The sequence below is a fragment of the Bufo gargarizans genome, chromosome 6 (assembly GCF_014858855.1).
Source record: "Bufo gargarizans isolate SCDJY-AF-19 chromosome 6, ASM1485885v1, whole genome shotgun sequence".
Taxonomy (NCBI): Eukaryota; Metazoa; Chordata; class Amphibia; order Anura; family Bufonidae; genus Bufo; species Bufo gargarizans.
The window spans coordinates 15004761-15027394 of NC_058085.1; the positions used below are offsets into that span (position 1 = coordinate 15004761).

The 22634-nt window shown below is 46.0% G+C and overlaps 1 protein-coding gene across 1 annotated transcript in view; it reads left to right on the plus strand.

Annotated features, from left to right (window-relative positions):
• MBTD1 (mbt domain containing 1) overlaps positions 1 to 22634 on the plus strand; it is an 80973-nt gene that overhangs the window by 30956 nt on the left and 27383 nt on the right. Inside the window, exons 13-14 of the mRNA XM_044297597.1 lie at positions 568 to 650; positions 2645 to 2879. Coding sequence (XP_044153532.1) covers positions 568 to 650; positions 2645 to 2879 — 318 coding nt within the window. The remainder of the gene's footprint in view (positions 1 to 567; positions 651 to 2644; positions 2880 to 22634) is intronic.

The window sequence follows — 22634 nt, forward strand, 5'->3', positions numbered from 1 at the left end:
AAGACCTTTGCAGGAGGACAGTCTAAAGAACTGGAACGGTTCTCCCCTATCCTTGGACTACAACTTCCACCTGAGTTCAGTAGCAAGGATGTCATTACTATGGTGGACAATCCCAACAAATTTATCGAGGGGATGCCCTTGGGTGTCTCAGAATCCGATTAGCAATCACCACGGGCACAAGCCTTTTGGGATGGGGAGCCCATTCAGGGGGAGACTTGTGTCAGGGAAGATGGAATATTCAGTCCAGAAACCGTTCCTCAAACTACAAGGCACTAAGTGCAATAAAAGAGGCTATATTAAAAATACCATCGACATTGGCAGAAAGAACTGTAATAATATATTTAGACAATACAACAGCAGTGTCTTATATAAAACACCAGGGGGGCACAAAAATATGGAGAGGCAGGCGGCACTTCTTGTGTTGGCCTCTAAATATATAACCAGAGGCATCAAAGCTGTGTTCATGGGACTTCTGAAGAAGTATTGACCAATAATCTATATCTGCTACATTGAATATTGCCAAATGAACTCTGATCTCAGACAAGCTATCTCAAATTTATTTTCTAGGCTACGCAAAACTACCTTTCAAATGGTTTGACTACCTCAGGGAAACTGGATCCATAGCTGCTCCTGTAAAGCTCTTTAACAAGGTAATCTAGACATTACTGTACATTCAGTGCTTTAAAGGGGTTTTACGAGATTTTACTACCGATGACCTAGCGGTATCTGGTGGGGGGGTCTGACACCCAGCACACCCACTGATAAGTTGTTTGAGGACATGTGAGTACCGCTGCCTTCACGCACCATTCCCTAGTCCAGTGGTGTCAGATTCATGTGTCACATGGCCTAGGAGCAGCTCAGCCCCATTCAAGTGAATGGAGATGAGCGTGGTACCAAGCACAGCCACTATACAGTGTATGGTGCTGTACTTGGTAAACTGCAAGAAGGTCGTGTTGCTCACAGGAACACCGGTGCCTTCTCAAACAGCCGATCGGTGGAGGTCCTGGGTGTCGGACCTCCATCGATCAGATACTGATGACCTATCCAGAGGATGGCTTGAGAAAGGCTTGGTATAAGCCAAAATGTTGCCTTGTTTTATGTGTGGACTGGAATAAACTTCCAAAAGAGAAGACGCTGGTTACGATCTTTTTTTTTTATTCTATCCAGAGGATAGAGCATCAGTAGTACAATTTCTAAAAAAACAACAACTTTTAATAGTAAAGCCACTTAGCAACAAACGTCATCCACATGCAGCCGACATTTTCTGCAAGGGAATGCAAAAGCATACTGCATTTTATCATTGTGGTTGAAATGCTGTGGATTTTCACAACAAATGTCATCCCTCCGATGTCCAGGAGTGATATCTGCAGCACTATCTGCATGTAACACGTGGCTCTGTCCTCTAAAATGTCAGCCATGTGTGGCTTTACCCTTATGCTTAGATAGTTAGTATGGTTGTAACAGACATTTGTTTGTAAAGTTCGACCTTTTCTTGAATAAGGCCAGCGTTTTCCTCCCAACATCTACCCTGTGATACGTCACACAGGCCTGTTTCTGGGCATGTGGTCATGCTGATGGCCAGTCTTGGTGATCACCATAAAGTTGATCTGAAAAAAACTTCTGATGCTGCCCTGTGTCACTCAGCCACAGCCACTAGTCTTCCCATCTGCATCTGTCAACTTCCACACATACAGCGACATGTGTGCTGCTGCAGCCAATGACTGGCTTCAGAGGTAGCTTTTTCCCCAAGCAGCATGTCACTGCTGAGGCCCGTCTTTGACAGACTAGGACCGGAAGACCAGTGAACAGAGCCCAGGAACTGCGGTGAGCAGGTGAGTACACAGGATTGTGGGTACACACTGCCAGACACAGCTGTTCTGGGGTGCACATTTAAAAAAATGGACAACCCCTCTAATGCTAGTGTGTGATATTTAGGCATCCAACTGAAATCGCAACTGCTACTAAAAACCAAATTAATGCACAGGGAAGTTTCTCAAAACTGTTGTAAAGAAAACTGGAGCAGTTGTCTTTATAAACTGACTGGTTCCTATAGGCAAATGCTCCACTTTCAATTGCACAAGTATTGAAAATCTTGCCACTTGGGTTACACCTAGTTCAGGACATGAGGATTTGACCCAGAGGTTTCGCTCGTGTTTGCTTTTAAAAGGGTTTTCTGAGCGGTGCTCCTGTGTACGCCACTGCCTTCTCGCAGTTTAGCGTACATTGTATAGAGGCTGTGCTTGGTATCGCAGCTCAGCCCCATTCACTTCGATGGGACCGAGCTGCGCCTAGGTCATGTGACCGATAAACCTGTCGTCACTGGCCTAGGAAAAGCTAATCGAAGGTTGTGGCGCTCACAGGAGCACCGATGCCTTATCAAGCAGCTGATCTGCAGGGTCCAGGGTGTCGGACTCCCACAGACGAGATACTGATGACCTAGCCTGACAATAGGTCATCAGTAGTAAAGTCTCGGAAAACCTCTTTAACCCATTATGGCCTGCGCTTCTTCCTCAGGCCTTGCACTAGGCATAATACAGCTTGTGTGTTGTTACCGGCAGTGTTCCAGAGCACTATAAATCCCTACATGGCTGGTCTCACTTTCTTATGATCGTTTATACAGCAGATGTCGTCTTTGTCTCTCTAGGAAGTCCCCAATCATGGCTTCCGTGTTGGAATGAAGCTTGAAGCTGTAGATCTCATGGAACCCCGGTTAGTGTGTGTTGCTACAGTCACACGCATTATACACAGACTACTAAGGGTCCATTTTGATGGCTGGGAAGACGAGTATGATCAGTGGGTAGACTGTGAATCCCCTGACCTCTATCCTGTTGGCTGGTGTCAATTAACAGGATACCAACTACAACCTCCAGCACCACAAGGTAAGTTGAAAATTTGTTTGTCAGTTGTCATTTTTGTTTCCTTTAAATAACCCCTAGATGTCTACAGTGCATGTCCCGTGAAGCAGACATGTAAACCTAAAGTCCTACTTAAAAGCAGGAAGACTTATTAGTACCTTCCTGATGTACCTCCAACATCTGCCCAGGTATAAATGACATAGTATTGCCAGTTTCTTGGCATGTGGTCCAGTGTCGGTGATCACTGTAAAGTCTGAAAGCAAAAAAACTTCTGGTGTTGCCTTGTGTGTCTCAACCACCTTCTGAGCAACTAGCTTAGGAGCAACTGTTTGAATGTCCTTGAGTGGCACAGCTAGAGCCCTTATTTGAACCCAATCGAATATCTCAGAGACCTGAAAATGGCTGCCCACCGACATCCACATCCAACCGGACAGAACGTGAGAGGATCTGCAGAGAAGAGTGGCAGAACATCCCCAAATCCAGATGTGCAAACCTTGTGGCATCATACCAGGAGACTGTAATCGCAGCCAAAGATGTTTCAATCTTAGGCTAGTTCCCTGCCGGAACAGCCTGCCAGGTCTCTCTGGATCTGGCATTGACAGAAACTACATGTTTGCTGTCTGGCCCTATTAACCACCTCCCGACCGCCTAACGCGCCGATGCGTCCGGGAGGTGGTTGATTTGTTCCTCCTGGACGCATCGGCGCGTCATCTCGCGATACCCGAGATTTCCTGTGAACGCGCGCGCGCTCACAGGAACAGAAGGTAAGCGAGTGGATCTCCAGCCTGCCAGCGGCGATCGCTCGCTGGCAGGCTGGAGATGTGATTTTTTTTTTTAACCCCTAAAGGTATATTAGACGCTGTTTTGATAACAGCGTCTAATATACCTACTAACTGGTCCTCTGGTGGTCCCTTTTGTTAGGATCGACCACCAGAGGACACAGGTAGGTCAGTAAAGTCGCACCAAACACTACACTACACCCCCCCCCCCCCCGTCACTTATTAACCCTTTATAAACCCCTGATCACCCCATATAAACTCCCTGATCACCCCCCCTGTCATTGATCACCCCCCTGTCATTGATCACCCCCCTGTCAGGCTCCGTTCAGACGTCTGTATGATTTTTACGGATCCACAGATACATGGATCGGATCCGCAAAACACATACGGACGTCTGAATGGAGCCTTACAGGGGGGTGATCAATGACAGGCGGGTGATCACCCATATAGATTCTCTGATCACCCCCTGTCATTGATCACCCCCCTGCAAGGCTCCATTCAGACGTCCGTATGATTTTTACGGATCCATGGATACATGGATCGGATCCGCAAAACACATGCGGACGTCTGAATGGAGCCTTACAGGGGGGGTGATCAATGACAGGCGGGTGGTCACCCATATAGATTCCCTGATCACCCCCCTGTCATTGATCACCCCCCTGCAAGGCTCCATTCAGACATCCGTATGATTTTTACGGATCCATGGATACATGGATCGGATCCGCAAAACACATGCGGACGTCTGAATGGATCCTTACAGGGGGGTGATCATCCCATATACACTCCCTGATCACCCCCTGTCATTGATCACCCCCCTGTAAGGCTCCATTCAGACGTCCGCATGTGTTTTGCGGATCCTATCCATGGATCCGTAAAAATCATACAGACGTCTGAATGGAGCCTTACAGGGGGGTGATCACCCATATACACTCCCTGATCACCCCCTGTCATTGATCACCCCCCAGTAAGGCTCCATTCAGACGTCCGCATGTGTTTTGCGGATCCGATCCATGTATCCCTGGATCCGTAAAAATCATACGGACGTCTGAATGGAGCCTTACCAGGGGGGTGATCAATGACAGGGGGGTGATCACCCATATACACTCCCTGATCACCCCCTGTCATTGATCACCCCTCTGTAAGGCTCCATTCAGACGTCCGCATGTGTTTTGCGGATCCGATCCATGGATCCGTAAAAATCATACGGACGTCTGAATGGAGCCTTACCAGGGGGGTGATCAATGATGGAGGTGATCAGGGAGTCTATATGGGTGATCACCCCCCTGTCATTGATCACCCCCCTGGTAAGGCTCCATTCAGACGTCCGTATGATTTTTACGGATCCAGGGATACATGGATCGGATCCACAAAACACATGCGGACGTCTGAATGGAGCCTTACAGGGGGGTGATCAATGACAGGGGGTGATCAGGGAGTGTATATGGGATGATCACCCCCCTGTAAGGATCCATTCAGACGTCCGCATGTGTTTTGCGGATCCGATCCATGTATCCCTGGATCCGTAAAAATCATACGGACGTCTGAATGGAGCCTTACCAGGGGGGTGATCAATGATGGAGGTGATCAGGGAGTCTATATGGGTGATCACCCCCCTGTCATTGATCACCCCCCTGTCATTGATCACCCCCCTGTAAGGCTCCATTCAGACATTTTTTTGGCTCAAGTTAGCGGAAATATATATTTTTTTTGTTTGTAAGAAAAAACAAAGTCTCATATTCCACTAACTTGTGTCAAAAAATAAAATCTCACATGAACTCACCATACCCCTCACGGAATCCAAATGCGTAAACATTTTTAGACATTTATATTCCAGACTTCTTCTCACGCTTTAGGGCCCCTAAAAAGCCAGGGCAGTATAAATACCCCACATGTGACCCCATTTCGGAAAGAAGACACCCCAAGGTATTCGCTGAGGGGCATATTGAGTCCATGAAAGATTTAAATTGTTGTCCTAAGTTAGCGGAAAGTGAGACTTTGTGAGCAAAAAACTAAAAATTTCCGCTAACTTATGCAAAAAAATAAAAATTCTATGAACTCGCAAGGCCCCTCATTGAATACCTTGGGGTGTCTACTTTCCAAAGTGGGGTATTTATACTGCCCTGGCTTTTTAGGGGCCCTAAAGCGTGAGAAGAAGTCTGGGATCCAAATGTCTAAAAATGCCCTCCTAAAAGGAATTTGGGCACCTTTGCGCATCTAGGCTGCAAAAAAGTGTCACACATCTGGTATCGCCGTACTCAGGAGAAGTTGGGGAATGTGTTTTGGGGTGTCATTTTACATATACCCATACTGGGTGAGAGAAATATCTTGGTCAAATGCCAACTTTGTATAAAAAAATGGGAAAAGTTGTCTTTTGCCAAGATATTTCTCTCACCCAGCATGGGTATATGTAAAATGACACCCCAAAACACATTCCCCAACTTCTCCTGAGTACGGCGATACCAGATGTGTGACACTTTTTTGCAGCCAAGGTGGGCAAAGGGGCACACATTCCAAAGTGCACCTTTCGGATTTCGCAGGCCATTTTTTACAAATTTTGATTGCAAGGTACTTCTCACACATTTGGGCCCCTAAATTGCCAGGGCAGTATAACTACCCCACAAGTGACCCCATTTTGGAAAGAAGATACCCCAAGGTATTCCGTGAGGGGCACGGCGAGTTCCTAGAATTTTTTGTCACAAGTTAGCGGAAAATGATGATGATTTTTCTTTTTTTTTCTTTTTTCCTTACAAAGTCTCATATTCCGCTAACTTGTGACAAAAATAAATAAATTCTAGGAACTCGCAGTGCCCCTCACGGAATACCTTGGGGTGTCTTCTTTCCAAAATGGGGTCACTTGTGCCGTAGTTATACTGCCCTGTCAATTTAGGGGCCCAAATGTGCGAGAAGTACCTTGCAATCAAAATGTGTAAAAAATGACCGGCGAAACCCGAAAGGTGCTCTTTGGAATGTGTGCCCCTTTGCCTAACTAGGCAGCAAAAAAGTGTGACACATCTGGTATCGCCGTACTCAGGAGAAGTTGGGGAATGTGTTTTGGGGTGTCATTTTACATATACCCATGCTGGGTGAGAAAAATATCTTGGTCAAATGCCAACTTTGTATAAAAAAATGGGAAAAGTTGTCTTTTGCCAAGATATTTCTCTCACCCAGCATGGGTATATGTAAAATGACACCCCAAAACACATTCCCCAACTTCTCCTGAGTACGGCGATACCAGATGTGTGACACTTTTTTGCAGCCAAGGTGGGCAAAGGGGCACATATTCCAAAGTGCACCTTTCGGATTTCACCGGTCATTTTTTACAGATTTTGATTGCAAAGTTCTTCTCACACATTTGGGCCCCTAAATTGCCAGGGCAGTATAACTACACCACAAGTGACCCCATTTTGGAAAGAAGACACCCCAAGATATTCTGTGAGGGGCATGGTGAGTTCCTAGAATTTATATTTTTTGTCGCAAGTTAGTGGAATATGAGACTTTGTAAGAAAAAAATAAAAATAAAAAATCATCATCATTTTCCGCTAACTTGTGACAAAAAATAAAAAGTTCTATGAACTCACTATGCCCATCAGCAAATACCTTAGGGTGTCTACTTTCCGAAATGGGGTCATTTGTGGGGTTTTTCTACTGTTTGGGCATTGTAGAACCTCAGGAAACATGACAGGTGCTCAGAAAATCAGAGCTGTTTCAAAAAGCGTAAATTCACATTTTTGTACCATAGTTTGTAAACGCTATAACTTTTACCCAAACCATTTATTTTTTGCCCAAACATTTTTTTTTTTATCAAAGACATGTAGAACAATAAATTTGGTGAAAAATTTATATATGGATGTCGGTTTTTTTTGCAAAATTTTACAGCTGAAAGTGAAAAATGTCATTTTTTTGCAAAAAAATCGTTACATTTTGATTAATAACAAAAAAAGTAAAAATGTCAGCAGCAATAAAATACCACCAAATGAAAGCTCCATTAGTGAGAAGAAAAGGAGGTAAAATTCATTTGGGTGGTAAGTTGCATGACCGAGCGATAAACGGTGAAAGGAGTGTAGTGCCGAAGTGTAAAAAGTGCTCTGGTCATGAAGGGGGTTTCAGCTAGCGGGGCTGAAGTGGTTAAAGGGGTTATCCAAGACCTATAATGCCCGCCCCCCCATATGCACAGGCCCCTCACAGAGGCTGTACTTACCTTGTTCCGCGACATCCACGTTGCTTCTGATGCTGGCACGAGAATCGGCCGGACTAAAACTGCTGTGCCACAACAACTCCCCCTTCCAATGACAAGCTGGCCTGCAGTAGCTTAGGCGCTGGAAACAATGGACAGAGCTTTGTAGTTCCTGTGCCTGTTTCTAGAGCTACAGCAAAAATGCTGATTGGAAGGGATGCCAGTAGTCTGGCCCTCGATGGTCTGACTACCGGGACCTGGTTCAGTCCTGGGGAATCCCTTTAAAGACAGACCCTTGTTATGATGCACCCTGGTGTTCTCGCCTGCACTACAGAACACACTTTAGGTGAATGTTCTGAGAGAGTATGAGAAGGACACCAGGAGCAGCCATAACAAGTCAATAGCAATACCAATCAAGATTCTCCAAGAATTAAGAAAAATGAAAATACTTAAATATTACATTATTATAAACATTTTCCCAAATACATTTCATTAGTAATAATGGCTCGTTTTGTCTAGGGAGCAATCGCTATGAGAAACAAAATAGTCGCTGTCCTATTAGTACACACAAAACCTGTCCTAATCACACAAGAGGACAAGTTACTTCAGATCACTGAGCTACAGAGCTGCCTTATCCTCCTCTCTGCTCTGCTTGTCAGGGATTATGATCTTGAACACAGCTGAACTTTAGCCGAATCTCTGTAGGAATGGAGTTCATGAGGAGACATGAAGTACAGAGAGGAGGTGGGGATGTGGATAATGAGCAGCAGCACTTTCATGCAATCTCCATTACCACAGCCCCTACATTACCAGTCTGTCCTGTCCATTCTTACGATTCCTACAGTGATTCGGCTAAAGTTCTTATCAGCTGTATTCAGGATCATAATGCCTGGCAAGTAGGAGAGGAAGATGAGGCAGCTCCTTAGCTCAGTGTTGTGAAGTAAGGGTTGTATCACACCAACAGATTATCTGACCAATGTCTGTCCAATCAGACCAATAGTTTGTGGTGTGTTTTCAAAAGATCTGTGTGTGTAATTCGTCAGAAAATCTATCAGATAATCTGTTGGTGTAATACAGGCCTAACTTGTCCTGCTGTGTGAATAGGACAACATTTGTCTGTACAAATAGGATGGTGGCCATTTTTTCTCTCCTAATGATTGAGCCTAAGGCAAAACGAGCCATTATAACTAATGAAAGGTATTTGGAAATGTATTTATCACAAGACAAATCCTTTTAAAAGGGGTTTTCCATCTTTTTTATGGCCTTTCTTGGGATAGGCTGTGAATATTTGATCTGGCTCTTGCCCCCATCAATCAGCTGTTTGAAGGGGCCACAGTGTCTGGTGAATGCCCTTATACCCTTCATTGTTTATCATGCGCAACCAGGCCAAGAGTCAATCCATTATTAATGGGCTATCCTAAAGATCAGCCATCCATTTCAAAGAACTGGAAATCCAGTTTGATGACGATATACCGTATTTTTTGCCCTATAAGACGCACTTGCCCATAAGACGCACCTAGGTTTTTGAGGAGGAAAATAAGAAAAAAAAAAATTGAACTAAAAGGTGTGGGGGATCTGTGGATGACACACGGTTGTGGGGGATCTGTGGATGACACACGGTTGTGGGGGATCTGTGGATGACACACGGTTGTGGGGGATCTGTGGATGACACACGGTTGTGGGGGTGAAATCTGTGGATGACACACGGTTGTGGGGGGGAAATCTGTGGATGACACACGGTTGTGGGGGGGAAATCTGTGGATGACACACGGTTGTGGGGGGGAAATCTGTGGATGACACACGGTTGTGGGGGGGAAATCTGTGGATGACACACGGTTGTGGGGGGGAAATCTGTGGATGACACACGGTTGTGGGGGGGAAATCTGTGGATGACACATGGTTGTGGGGGGGAAATCTGTGGATGACACATATATAGAATCTTATGCTATATATGTGTCATCCACAGATCCCCCCCACAACAGTGTGTCATCCACAGATCCCCCCCACAACAGTGTGTCATCCACAGATCCCCCCCACAACAGTGTGTCATCCACAGATCCCCCCCACAACAGTGTCATCCACAGATCCCCCCCACAACAGTGTGTCATCCACAGATCCCCCCCACAACAGTGTGTCATCCACAGATCCCCCCCACAACAGTGTGTCATCCACAGATCCCCCCCACAACAGTGTGTCATCCACAGATCCCCCCCACAACAGTGTGTCATCCACAGATCCCCCCCACAACAGTGTGTCATCCACAGATCCCCCCCACAACAGTGTGTCATCCACAGATCCCCCCCACAACAGTGTGTCATCCACAGATCCCCCCCACAACAGTGTGTCATCCACAGATCCCCCCCACAACAGTGTGTCATCCACAGATCCCCCCCACAACAGTGTGTCATCCACAGATCCCCCCCCACAACAGTGTGTCATCCACAGATCCCCCCCCACAACAGTGTGTCATCCACAGATCCCCCCCCACAACAGTGTGTCATCCACAGATCCCCCCCCACAACAGTGTGTCATCCACAGATCCCCCCACAACAGTGTGTCATCCACAGACCACCATCAGTTCAAAACCCACCAAAAGCACACCTTTTAGTTCAAAATATTTTTTTTCTTATTTTCCTCCTCAAAAACCTAGGTGCGTCTTATGGGCAAGTGCGTCTTATAGGGCGAAAAATACGGTATATCGTCATCAAACTGGATTTCCAGTTCTTTGAAATGGATGGCTGATCTTTAGGATAGCCCATTAATAATGGATTGACGCTTGGCCTGGTTGCGCATGATAAACAATGAAGGGTATAAGGGCATTCACCAGACGCTGTGGGGGATCTGTGGACGGCACGGTTGTGGGGGATCTGTGGACGGCACGGTTGTGGGGGGGAAATCTGTGGATGACACATATATAGAATCTTATGCTATATATGTGTCATCCACAGATTTCCCCCCCCCCCCCCCCCCCCCCAACAGTGTCCCTGTGTAAATAGTGACCCTCAATACAGGGGGAGGAGGCCGGCAACTGGTGTTGAAATCTCGGCGGCGCCCGGTGCAGTCACTGTACTCTATTACACCGGGTCCCGCACACAGCAGTATTCATATGTAACGTGTAAGCAATCCATATGTAAAGTGTAGGCAATCCATATGTGAAGTATATCAATCCTCTGTGGTAGTGCAATCCACGTAATACTCAATATGAAACTCTAGTACTAGAAAGCAGGCTGGCCGGTCATGCACTTCGTCACGCACATGCTCCTCCCACTTTATTAATGAAGTAGGCAGAGCCTGCGTGTGACGAAGGGAGTGACGGCCAGCCTGCCTGCTAGTCTGGGAGTTTCATAGTGAGTACTATGTGGATTGCTATACTTTACAAATGGATTGGCTACACTTTACATATAATTACTGCTGTCTGTACCGCTGCAGCTGGGGGTCCAATCAAAGACCCCAGGTCCGCCCTGTGTATATGCCCTATTAGGCTGTGCCATAGGTGCAACCTAAAAGTGTGCCTGTCAGAATCGTACTGACAGTATAGTACTCTGCACTACATAATGTAAGTAATACAATGGAACTGTGCAAACGATCAAAGGATCACAAATCAAATTCCTTTGTGAGACTAATCCATTGTATAAAAGAAAAAAGTTTTTTTTGTAAAAAAAAATATAAAATCTTTTGGTTAAACACCTTTTTTCCATTGAAAAAATTATTTTTGAAAGCAAAAAAATTGAAAAAATGAAATCCCTTCTACATGTTTGGTATTGCCATATGCGTAAAAAGACCCGAACTATACAATCATCACATAATTTATCCCGCTTGATGAACACCGTAAAGAAAAAATATTTTTCAGATTTGCTGCTTTTTGGATATCCGCCACAGAAAAGTTGAATTAAAGGTGATAAAGTCTTATGTACCCGACAATGATACCAGTGAAAACTACAAAAATTAAGCCCTCACACAGCTCCATAGAAAGAAAAATAAAAAATATTATAGGTCTTGGGATGCAGCTATGCCCAAAAATTTATTTTTTTAAAGCGGTTTTATAGTGTAAAAGTGGTAAAATTTTAAAAAATTATAAAACGATATATTTGTATTTGGTATTCGCTGTAATCAAACTGACCCACAGTAAAGTTATCATTTTATTTATGACGCAAAATAAATGTCTCAAAATGTACAATGTAAAAACTTGCAAAAACTTAAAATGTATTCCTCCCCAGAAAGAGTTCGTAAAAGTTATGAATATATGTACCCCAACATGGTGCCATTAAAAACTACAACTTGTCCCACAAAAAACAAGCCCTCATACGACTATATCGATGAAAAATAAGTTATAGTGATGAGAGAATGAAAAAAAAATTGTTTGGTCATTAAGGCCGGGTTCACATCACTATTTTGCCCTATGTTTAACGTATACAAAAGCAGTGCAGTACTCTTTCTACAATCCTGCTGAGTCTGGTAAAAAAAAAAAAAAGTATACATTAAAGGGGTATAAGAAACTATACTACCGTTGGGAGCACCATGATCACGAGAACGTCATACCCTGTGGACCTCCCCTGAAATGGATGGATCAGCTGGTCGGAAAAGTTCGCCACAGCTCCATTCATTTCTGTGAGAGCCCGGGAGATAGCCGAGCGCTGTACTCGCCCATCTCCAATGCTCCGATAGAAATTAATGGAGCGGTAGCGTGCTTTTCTGACCAGCTGCTCCACCCATTTGAGGGGGGATAGAGGGTAACTTGTTATAACCAGGCTACTCCTTTGACATACACTTCTTTTTTTTTTTTTTTTTATACAATGGAGCTGTATGGTGATGGAAACCACTGTATGACATCCATCAAAGGTATATGTTTTATGTATATGTTAAATGTTATGTAAACACAGCCTATAATCCTAAATGCAAAACGATCTGCAGGTAGCATGTTTTAGAGTAGGAGGAGCTGAGCAGATTGTATATAGTTTTGTGGAAAAAGATTCAGTAAAACTTGTAATTTATACATTTTAAATCTCTGTATTTTCTGACTTCAGCTGTACACAGGGGAGGTGTTTATCAGTGATTGATAGCATTCCCTGTGTAATTGTGTACACAGAGATAGCTGTCAGTCACTAATAGTTGTACACGGGGGAGGTGTTATCAGTGATTGATGGCATTCTCTGTGTAAGTGTGTATACATAGATGGCTATCAGTCACTAATAATGCCTCCCCCGTGAGAAATACAATCAGAAAAAGCAGAGATTAAAAATAATACATTTCAAGTTTTAATGAAACTTTTCCCACAAAGTATATTTAAATTAGCTCAGCTTCTCCTGCTCTATAACATGCTGTCTATAGATTACATTGCATTTTTTGGTGACAGGACGTCTTTAATTTGGGGGTGGTCTAGGGCTCAAAAGTAGAGTTGAGCGAACACCTGGATGTTCGGGTTCGAGAAGTTCGGCCGAACATCCCGGAAATGTTCGGGTTCGGGATCCGAACCCGATCCGAACTTCGTCCCGAACCCGAACCCCATTGAAGTCAATGGGGACCCGAACTTTTCGGCACTAAAAAGGCTGTAAAACAGCCCAGGAAAGAGCTAGAGGGCTGCAAAAGGCAGCAACATGTAGGTAAATCCCCTGCAAACAAATGTGGATAGGGAAATGAATTAAAATAAAAATTAAATAAATAAAAATTAACCAAAATCAATTGGAGAGAGGTTCCATAGCAGAGAATCTGGCTTCCCGTCACCCACCACTGGAACAGTCCATTCTCAGATATTTAGGCCCCGGCACCCAGGCAGAGGAGAGAGGTCCCGTAACAGACAATCTGGCTTCATGTCAGCAGAGAATCAGTCTGCATGTCATAGCAGAGAATCAGGCTTCACGTCACCCACCACTGCAACAGTCCATTGTCATAAATTTAGGCCCAGCACTAGTGTTGAGCGGCATGTCCCATATTCGAATTCGCGAAATTTTGTGAATATTCGAAAGAATATTCGTAAAATATTCGCGATTATTCAAATTCGTTATTATTTCGCATATGCGATAATTCGAATTATCGCATAATACATATGCTATGCAAAATTCACATGTGCGCTAATGAAATCGCCTTACGAAGATTCGCAACTCAATTCAATCACTAATGTATGAATGCAATGCCCTTTGCCTCTGTTCTGGGACAAGTGTAGATATTCGCATGTGCGCTAATAAAATCGCCTTACGAAGATTCGCACCTCAATCACTTTCTAGGGAATGTGAGACTTTTGGGAATCAATCGAGATACAGTGGGGGGTGATGACAGTAGTTGACAGAGTACAGATCAATGTAATCTGTAAGGTGGAAAGTAAAATAAAAAATACGAATATTCGTAAATCGAATTTTACGAAGTTCTACGTATTCGCGAATATGGTGCTATACTATATGAATGCACAGGCCTTTGCCTCTCTGTTCTGGGGACAAGTGTAGATATTTGCATTTGCGTTAATAAAATCGCCTTACGAAGATTCGCAGCTCAATTCAATCACTAATGTATGAATGCAAAGCCCTTTGCCTCTGTTCTGGGACAAGTGTAGATATTCGCATGTGCGCTAATAAAATCGCCTTACGAAGATTCGCAACTCAATTCACTAATGTATGAATGCAAAGCCCTTTGCCTCTGTTCTGGGACGTGCCGATATTCGCATGTGCGCTAATAAAATCGCCTTACGAAGATTCGCGCCTCAATCACTTTCTAGGCAATGTGAGTAAGATCTGAGCTGTTGGACCTTTGGGAAACAATCAATTATATGTGTACTGTAATTTTGTGGGGGGGGGGGGAAACAAAAAACGAATATTCGTTTTTACGAATATATAGCACTATATTCGAAATATTCGCGAAATCGCGAAGTTGCGATATTCGCGAAAAAAATTTGCTTTTCGAATATTCGCGCTCAACACTACCCAGCACCCAGGCAGAGGAGAAAGGTCCCGTAACAGACAATCTGGCTTCATGTCAGCAGAGAATCAGTCTGCATGTCATAGCAGAGAATGAGGCTTCACGTCACCCACCACTGCAACAGTCAATTGTCATAAATTTAGGCCCAGCACCCAGGCAGAGGAGAGAGCTCCCGTAACAGAGGATCTGGCTTCATGTCAGCAGAGAATCAGTCTGCATGTCATAGCAGAGAATGAGGCTTCACGTCACCCACCACTGCAACAGTCCATTGGCATATATTTAGGCCTAGCACACAGGCAGAGCAGAGAGGTCCCGTAACAGACAATCTGGCTTCATGTCAGCAGAGAATTAGTCTGCATGTCATAGCAGAGAATGAGGCTTCACGTCACCCACCACTGCAACAGTCCATTGGCATATATTTAGGCCTAGCACACAGGCAGAGCAGAGAGGTCCCGTAACAGACAATCTGGCTTCATGTCAGCAGAGAATCAGTCTGCATGTCATAGCAGAGAATGAGGCTTCACGTCACCCACCACTGCAACAGTCCATTGGCATATATTTAGGCCTAGCACACAGGCAGAGCAGAGAGGTCCCGTAACAGACAATCTGGCTTCATGTCAGCAGAGAATCAGTCTGCATGTCATAGCAGAGAATGAGGCTTCACGTCACCCACCACTGCAACAGTCCATTGGCATATATTTAGGCCTAGCACACAGGCAGAGCAGAGAGGTCCCGTAACAGACAATCTGGCTTCATGTCAGCAGAGAATCAGTCTGCATGTCATAGCAGAGAATGAGGCTTCACGTCACCCACCACTGCAACAGTCCATTGGCATATATTTAGGCCTAGCACACAGGCAGAGCAGAGAGGTCCCGTAACAGACAATCTGGCTTCATGACAGCAGAGAATTAGTCTGCATGTCATAGCAGAGAATGAGGCTTCACGTCAGCCACCACTGCAACAGTCCATTGGCATATATTTAGGCCCAGCACCCAGGCAGAGGAGAGAGGTCCCGTAACAGACAATCTGGCTTCATGTCAGCAGAGAATTAGTCTGCATGTCATAGCAGAGAATCAGGCTTCACGTCAGCCACCACTGCAACAGTCCATTGTCATAAATTTAGGCCCAGCACCCAGGCAGAGGAGAGAGGTCCCGTAACAGACAATCTGGCTTCATGTCAGCAGAGAATTAGTCTGCATGTCATAGCAGAGAATGAGGCTTCACGTCAGCCACCACTGCAACAGTCCATTGGCATATATTTAGGCCTAGCACACAGGCAGAGCAGAGAGGTCCCGTAACAGACAATCTGGCTTCATGACAGCAGAGAATCAGTCTGCATGTCATAGCAGAGAATCAGGCTTCACGTCAGCCACCACTGCAACAGTCCATTGTCATAAATTTAGGCCCAGCACCCAGGCAGAGGAGAGAGGTCCCGTAACAGAGAATCTGGCTTCATGTCAGCAGAGAATCAGTCTTCATATCATAGCAGAGAATCAGGCTTCACGTCACCCACCACTGTAAGAGTCAATTTTCATAAATTTAGGCCCAGAACCCAGGCAGAGGAGAAAGGTCCCGTAACAGACAATCTGGCTTCATGTCAGCAGAGAATCAGTCTTCATATCATAGCAGAGAATCAGGCTTCACGTCACCCACCACTGCAACAGTCAATTTTCATAAATTTAGGCCCAGAACCCAGGCAGAGGAGAAAGGTCCCGTAACAGACAATCTGGCTTCATGTCAGCAGAGAATCAGTCTTCATATCATAGCAGAGAATCAGGCTTCACGTCACCCACCACTGCAACAGTCAATTTTCATAAATTTAGGCCCAGAACCCAGGCAGAGGAGAAAGGTCCCGTAACAGACAATCTGGCTTCATGTCAGCAGAGAATCAGTCTTCATATCATAGCAGAGAATCAGGCTTCACGTCACCCACCACTGCAACAGTCAATTTTCATAAATTTAGGCCCAGCACCCAGGCAGAGGAGAGAGCTCCCGTAACAGAGGATCTGGCTTCATGTCAGCAGAGAATCAGTCTGCATGTCATAGCAGAGAATCAGGCTTCACGTCACCCACCACTGCAACAGTCAATTGTCATAAATTTAGGCCCAGCACCCAGGCAGAGGAGAGAGCTCCCGTAACAGAGGATCTGGCTTCATGTCAGCAGAGAATCAGTCTGCATGTCATAGCAGAGAATGAGGCTTCACGTCACCCACCACTGCAACAGTCCATTGGCATATATTTAGGCCTAGCACACAGGCAGAGGAGAGGTTCATTCAACTTTGGGTAGCCTCGCAATATAATGGTAAAATGAAAATAAAAATAGGATTGAATGAGGAAGTGCCCTGGAGTCCAATAATATATGGTTATGGGGAGGTAGTTAATGTCTAATCTGGACAAGGGACGGACAGGTCCTGTGGGATCCATGCCTGGTTCATTTTTATGAACGTCAGCTTGTCCACATTGGCTGTAGACAGGCGGCTGCGTTTGTCTGTAATGACGCCCCCTGCCGTGCTGAATACACGTTCAGACAAAACGCTGGCTGCCGGGCAGGCCAGCACCTCCAAGGCATAAAAGGCTAGCTCTGGCCACGTGGACAATTTAGAGACCCAGAAGTTGAATGGGGCCGAACCATCAGTCAGTACGTGGAGGGGTGTGCACACGTACTGTTCCACCATGTTAGTGAAATGTTGCCTCCTGCTAACACGTTGCGTATCAGGTGGTGGTGCAGTTAGCTGTGGCGTGTTGACAAAAGTTTTCCACATCTCTGCCATGCTAACCCTGCCCTCAGAGGAGCTGGCCGTGACACAGCTGCCTTGGCGACCTCTTGCTCCTCCTCTGCCTTGGCCTTGGGCTTCCACTTGTTCCCCTGTGACATTTGGGAATGCTCTCAGTAGCGCGTCTACCAACGTGCGCTTGTACTCGCGCATCTTCCTATCACGCTCCAGTGCAGGAAGTAAGGTGGGCACATTGTCTTTGTAGCGTGGATCCAGCAGGGTGGCAACCCAGTAGTCCGCACAGGTTAAAATGTGGGCAACTCTGCTGTCGTTGCGCAGGCACTGCAGCATGTAGTCGCTCATGTGTGCCAGGCTGCCCAGGGGTAAGGACAAGCTGTCCTCTGTGGGAGGCGTATCGTCATCGTCCTGCCTTTCCCCCCAGCCACGCACCAGTGATGGACCCGAGCTGCGTTGGGTGCCACCCCGCTGTGACCATGCTTCATCCTCATCCTCCTCCACCTCCTCCTCATCCTCGTCCTCCTCGTCCTCCAGTAGTGGGCCCTGGCTGGCCACATTTGTACCTGGCCTCTGCTGTTGCAAAAAACCTCCCTCTGAGTCACTTCGAAGAGACTGGCCTGAAAGTGCTAAAAATGACCCCTCTTCCTCATCCTCCTCCTCCTCCTCCTGGGCCACCTCCTGTTCCATCATCGCCCTAAGTGTTTTCTCAAGGAGACATAGAAGTGGTATTGTAACGCTGATAACGGTGTCATCGCCACTGGCCATGTTGGTGGAGTACTCGAAACAGCGCAACAGGGCACACAGGTCTCGCATGGAGGCCCAGTCATTGGTGGTGAAGTGGTGCTGTTCTGTAGTGCGACTGACCCGTGCGTGCTGCAGCTGAAACTCCACTATGGCCTGCTGCTGCTCGCACAGTCTGTCCAGCATGTGCAAGGTGGAGTTCCACCTGGTGGGCACGTCGCATATGAGGCGGTGAGCGGGAAGGCCGAAGTTACGCTGTAGCGCAGACAGGCGAGCAGCGGCAGGATGTGAACGCCGGAAGCGCGAACAGACGGCCCGCACTTTATGCAGCAGCTCTGACATGTCGGGGTAGTTGTGAATGAACTTCTGCACCACCAAATTCAGCACATGCGCCAAGCAAGGGATGTGCGTCAAATTGGCTAGTCCCAGAGCTGCAACGAGATTTCGCCCATTATCACACACCACCAGGCCGGGCTTGAGGCTCACCGGCAGCAACCACTCGTCGGTCTGTTGTTCAATACCCCGCCACAACTCCTGTGCGGTGTGGGGCCTGTCCCCCAAACATATGAGTTTCAGAATGGCCTGCTGACGTTTACCCCGGGCTGTGCTGAAGTTGGTGGTGAAGGTGTGTGGCTGACTGGATGAGCAGGTGGAAGAAGAGGAGGAGGAAGCCGAGAAGGAGGAGGTGGCAACAGGAGGCAAAGAATGTTGCCCTGCGATCCTTGGCGGCGGCAGGACGTGCGCCAAACAGCTCTCCGCCTGGGGCCCAGCTGCCACTACATTTACCCAGTGTGCAGTTAGGGAGATATAGCGTCCCTGGCCGTGCTTACTGGTCCACGTATCTGTGGTTAGGTGGACCTTGCTACAGATGGCGTTGCGCAGTGCACACTTGATTTTATCGGATACTTGGTTGTGCAGGGAAGGCACGGCTCTCTTGGAGAAGTAGTGCCGGCTGGGAACAACATACTGTGGGACAGCAAGCGACATGAGCTGTTTGAAGCTGTCTGTGTCCACCAGCCTAAATGACAGCATTTCATAGGCCAGTAGTTTAGAAATGCTGGCATTTAGGGCCAGGGATCGAGGGTGGCTAGGTGGGAATTTACGCTTTCTATCAAATGTTTGTGAGATGGAGAGCTGAACGCTGGCGTGTGACATGGTTGAGACGCTTGGTGACGGAGGTGGTGGTGGTGGTGTTGGTGGTACATCCCCTGTTTGCTGGGCGGCAGGTGCCAACGTTCCTCCAGAGGCGGAGGAAGAGGCCGAGGCGGCAGCAGCAGAATAGGCCGAGGCGGCAGCAGCAGAAGAGGTAGCAGGGGGAGCCTGAGTGACTTCCTTGGTTTTAAGGTGTTTACTCCACTGCAGTTCATGCTTTGCATGCAGGTGCCTGGTCATGCAGGTTGTGCTCAGGTTCAGAACGTTAATGCCTCGCTTCAGGCTCTGATGGCACAGCGTGCAAACCACTCGGGTCTTGTCGTCAGCACATTGTTTGAAGAAGTGCCATGCCAGGGAACTCCTTGAAGCTGCCTTTGGGGTGCTCGGTCCCAGATGGCGGCGGTCAGTAGCAGGCGGAGTCTCTTGGCGGCGGGTGTTCTGCTTTTGCCCACTGCTCCCTCTTTTGCTACGCTGTTGGCTCGGTCTCACCACTGCCTCTTCCTCCGAACTGTGAAAGTCAGTGGCACGACCTTCATTCCATGTGGGGTCTAGGACCTCATCGTCCCCTGCATCGTCTTCCACCCAGTCTTGATCCCTGACCTCCTGTTCAGTCTGCACACTGCAGAAAGACGCAGCAGTTGGCACCTGTGTTTCGTCATCATCAGAGACATGCTGAGGTGGTATTCCCATGTCCTCATCATCAGGAAACATAAGTGGTTGTGCGTCAGTGCATTCTATGTCTTTCACCGCTGGGGAAGGGCTAGGTGGATGCCCTTGGGAAACCCTGCCAGCGGAGTCTTCAAACAGCATAAGAGACTGCTGCATAACTTGAGGCTGAGACAGTTTCCCTGGTATGCATGGGGGTGATGTGACAGACTGATGGGGTTGGTTTTCAGGCGCCATCTGTGCGCTTTCTGCAGAAGACTGGGTGGGAGATAATGTGAACGTGCTGGATCCACTGTCGGCCACCCAATTGACTAATGCCTGTACCTGCTCAGGCCTTACCATCCTTAGAACGGCATTGGGCCCCACCATATATCGCTGTAAATTCTGGCGGCTACTGGGACCTGAGGTAGTTGGTACACTAGGACGTGTGGATGTGGCAGAACGGCCACGTCCTCTCCCAGCACCAGAGGGTCCACTAACACCACCACGACCATGTCCACGTCCGCGTCCCTTACTAGATGTTTTTCTCATTGTTATGGTTCACCACAACAACAAATATATTATTTGGCCCAATGTATTGTATTCAAATTCAGCGGGATATAAATTTGAGGCCTAGTATTTAGGCGCTGGGTGACCGGTATGGATTTAGTGACAGAATTAGACTTGGAAATGCACAGAAGCGTGTGTGTGAAGTTATTCTGAATGACCCTATGTGCACCTTCAATATTATATACCCTTTTAGGGATAGATTTCAAATAGCTCTGATATAGCAGAAACCACTAAATTATGAAATTGCTAAATTGGGAATTGTACTTCAACCCAGAACAAAAAATGTGCTTTGACGGACACTAAATATCTTGCCCAGCAACAACAGTACAGCGGTGGGTAACGAGAGATTTAGAGGGATTTAAATTTGAGGCCTAGTATTTAGGCGCTGGGTCACCGGTATGGATTTAGTGACAGAATTAGACTTGGAAATGCACAGAAGCGTGTGTGTGAAGTTATTCTGAATGACCCTATGTGCACCTTCAATATTATATACCCTTTTAGGGATAGATTTCAAATAGCTCTGATATAGCAGAAACCACTAAATTATGAAATTGCTAAATTGGGAATTGTACTTCAACCCAGAACAAAAAATGTGCTTTGACGGACACTAAATATCTTGCCCAGCAACAACAGTACACCGGTGGGTAACGAGAGATTTAGAGGGAATTAAATTTGAGGCCTAGTATTTAGGCGCTGGGTCACCGGTATGGATTTAGTGACAGAATTAGACTTGGAAATGCACAGAAGCGTGTGTGTGAAGTTATTCTGAATGACCCTATGTGCACCTTCAATATTATATACCCTTTTAGGGATAGATTTCAAATAGCTCTGATATAGCAGAAACCACTAAATTATGAAATTGCTAAATTGGGAATTGTACTTCAACCCGGAACAAAAAATGTGCTTTGACGGACACTAAATATCTTGCCCAGCAACAACAGTACAGCGGTGGGTAACGAGAGATTTAGAGGTATTTAAATTTGAGGCCTAGTATTTAGGCGCTGGGTCACCGGTATGGATTTAGTGACAGAATTAGACTTGGAAATGCACAGAAGCGTGTGTGTGAAGTTATTCTGAATGACCCTATGTGCACCTTCAATATTATATACCCTTTTAGGGATAGATTTCAAATAGCTCTGATATAGCAGAAACCACTAAATTATGAAATTGCTAAATTGGGAATTGTACTTCAACCCAGAACAAAAAATGTGCTTTGACGGACACTAAATATCTTGCCCAGCAACAACAGTACAGTGGTGGGTAACGAGAGATTTAGAGGGATTTAAATTTGAGGCCTAGTATTTAGGCGCTGGGTCACCGGTATGGATTTAGTGACAGAATTAGACTTGGAAATGCACAGAAGCGTGTGTGTGAAGTTATTCTGAATGACCCTATGTGCACCTTCAATATTATATACCCTTTTAGGGATAGATTTCAAATAGCTCTGATATAGCAGAAACCACTAAATTATGAAATTGCTAAATTGGGAATTGTACTTCAACCCAGAACAAAAAATGTGCTTTGACGGACACTAAATATCTTGCCCAGCAACAACAGTACAGTGGTGGGTAACGAGAGATTTAGAGGGATTTAAATTTGAGGCCTAGTATTTAGGCGCTGGGTCACCGGTATGGATTTAGTGACAGAATTAGACTTGGAAATGCACAGAAGCGTGTGTGTGAAGTTATTCTGAATGACCCTATGTGCACCTTCAATATTATATACCCTTTTAGGGATAGATTTCAAATAGCTCTGATATAGCAGAAACCACTAAATTATGAAATTGCTAAATTGGGAATTGTACTTCAACCCAGAACAAAAAATGTGCTTTGACGGACACTAAATATCTTGCCCAGCAACAACAGTACAGCGGTGGGTAACGAGAGATTTAGAGGGATTTAAATTTGAGGCCTAGTATTTAGGCGCTGGGTCACCGGTATGGATTTAGTGACAGAATTAGACTTGGAAATGCACAGAAGCGTGTGTGTGAAGTTATTCTGAATGACCCTATGTGCACCTTCAATATTATATACCCTTTTAGGGATAGATTTCAAATAGCTCTGATATAGCAGAAACCACT